At 52.5% G+C, this 1,222-nt stretch overlaps 1 protein-coding gene across 1 annotated transcript; it reads left to right on the forward strand.

Moving 5' to 3' along the window:
* Window positions 1-9: 9 nt before the first annotated feature.
* On the forward strand, window positions 10-1,215 carry LOC103912144 (keratin, type I cytoskeletal 42-like; the record flags this gene model as incomplete). Its single annotated transcript, XM_009329029.1, has 4 exons — window positions 10-165; window positions 361-522; window positions 886-1,011; window positions 1,107-1,215. Coding segments are annotated over 4 exons (553 nt in total), but the record flags the coding sequence as incomplete, so codon positions are not given.
* Between the last annotated feature and the right edge of the window lie 7 nt (window positions 1,216-1,222).

Below are 1,222 nucleotides of genomic sequence, written 5' to 3' on the forward strand. Positions count from 1 at the left end.
TGGTACAGGTATGAGAATGAGCTGGTCATCCGTCAGACTGTGGAGGCTGATATTAGTGGCTTGAGAAATCTCCTGGATGATCTCACTCGCACTCGGTCTTCACTGGAATCCGAGCTAGAGTCCTTGAAGGATGAGCTGATTGCCCTTAAGAGAAACCATGAGGAGGTACGATCCAATGATAAATGGCATGGCCAAGACATAGTCCTTTGATTCTTCAGGGTTCCCAAAGTTACATATCAAGTAAATTCCGCCTTATGTCCTGTGATTGTCATTCCTTTGTACCTTGATACTGCTTTGCCCACTCTCCCCAGCAGAAGAAATGACCCGTGCTCTTTGTTTTCCTCTTTGGACTCTCTGCAGGAAATGAGACAGCTGCAGTCTCAAACTGGTGGCGACGTGAGCGTGGAGGTCAATGCTGCCCCTGGCGAAGACTTGACAAAGACACTGAACGACCTGAGAAACGAATATGAGCAGATCATCGAGAAGAACCGCAGAGAGGTTGAGCAGTGGTATGAAGTCAAGGTACGGAGCAATGTACAAAGTGGAGTCTCCTTCTGTGGGAAAACCCAGACACCCTGGTACTGGGCGTGCAATGCCTTTGGCTAAAAGGGGGAGGCTGCTCACCTGCACCTCACTTGCACAGCTGGGGAATGGGAAGGGAAGAGCTGCTGGGGAAAGACTGCAGTGGCAGAGGGGGAGCAGGCCAGGTCTGATGTGCAAAGGTGGGTGGAACGTCAGGGTCTATGGAGCAATGACTAGGCTGTCCTCGATGAGGACAGGAGGAAAGGGAGAGGCTCCCTGGCTATCTTAGCTCTCAGTCAGCAAATCTGCTCCCTGAGGGGCTTTTCTCACTCAGAAAGTGTGTTTGGGGTTTGACTCCTGCAGATTGAAGAAGTCAACCGCCAGGTCACTTCTAGCAGCCAGGACATCCAGACAAGCAGCCACCAGCTCACTGAACTGAGACGCGAAATGCAGAACCTGGAGATCGAACTGCAGGCGCAGCTCAGCACGGTACGTAGGGCAGGATCGCTGAGGGCCCTTCCCTCCTCGGAATGGGCAGGGAGGGGTAGAGCTCGGGGCCTAAACTCCTGCATTTCCACTTCCAGAAAAACTCTCTGGAGAACTCCTTGGCAGAAACCGAATCTCGCTATGGCTGCCTGCTGCAACAAATCCAAGGGCAGATTAACTCTGTAGAGGAGGAGCTGGCCAGCATCCGCTGTGA

This window comes from Pygoscelis adeliae, unplaced genomic scaffold (genome assembly GCF_000699105.1).
Source record: "Pygoscelis adeliae isolate BGI_AS28 unplaced genomic scaffold, ASM69910v1 C10599179, whole genome shotgun sequence".
NCBI classification, from domain to species: domain Eukaryota; kingdom Metazoa; phylum Chordata; class Aves; order Sphenisciformes; family Spheniscidae; genus Pygoscelis; species Pygoscelis adeliae.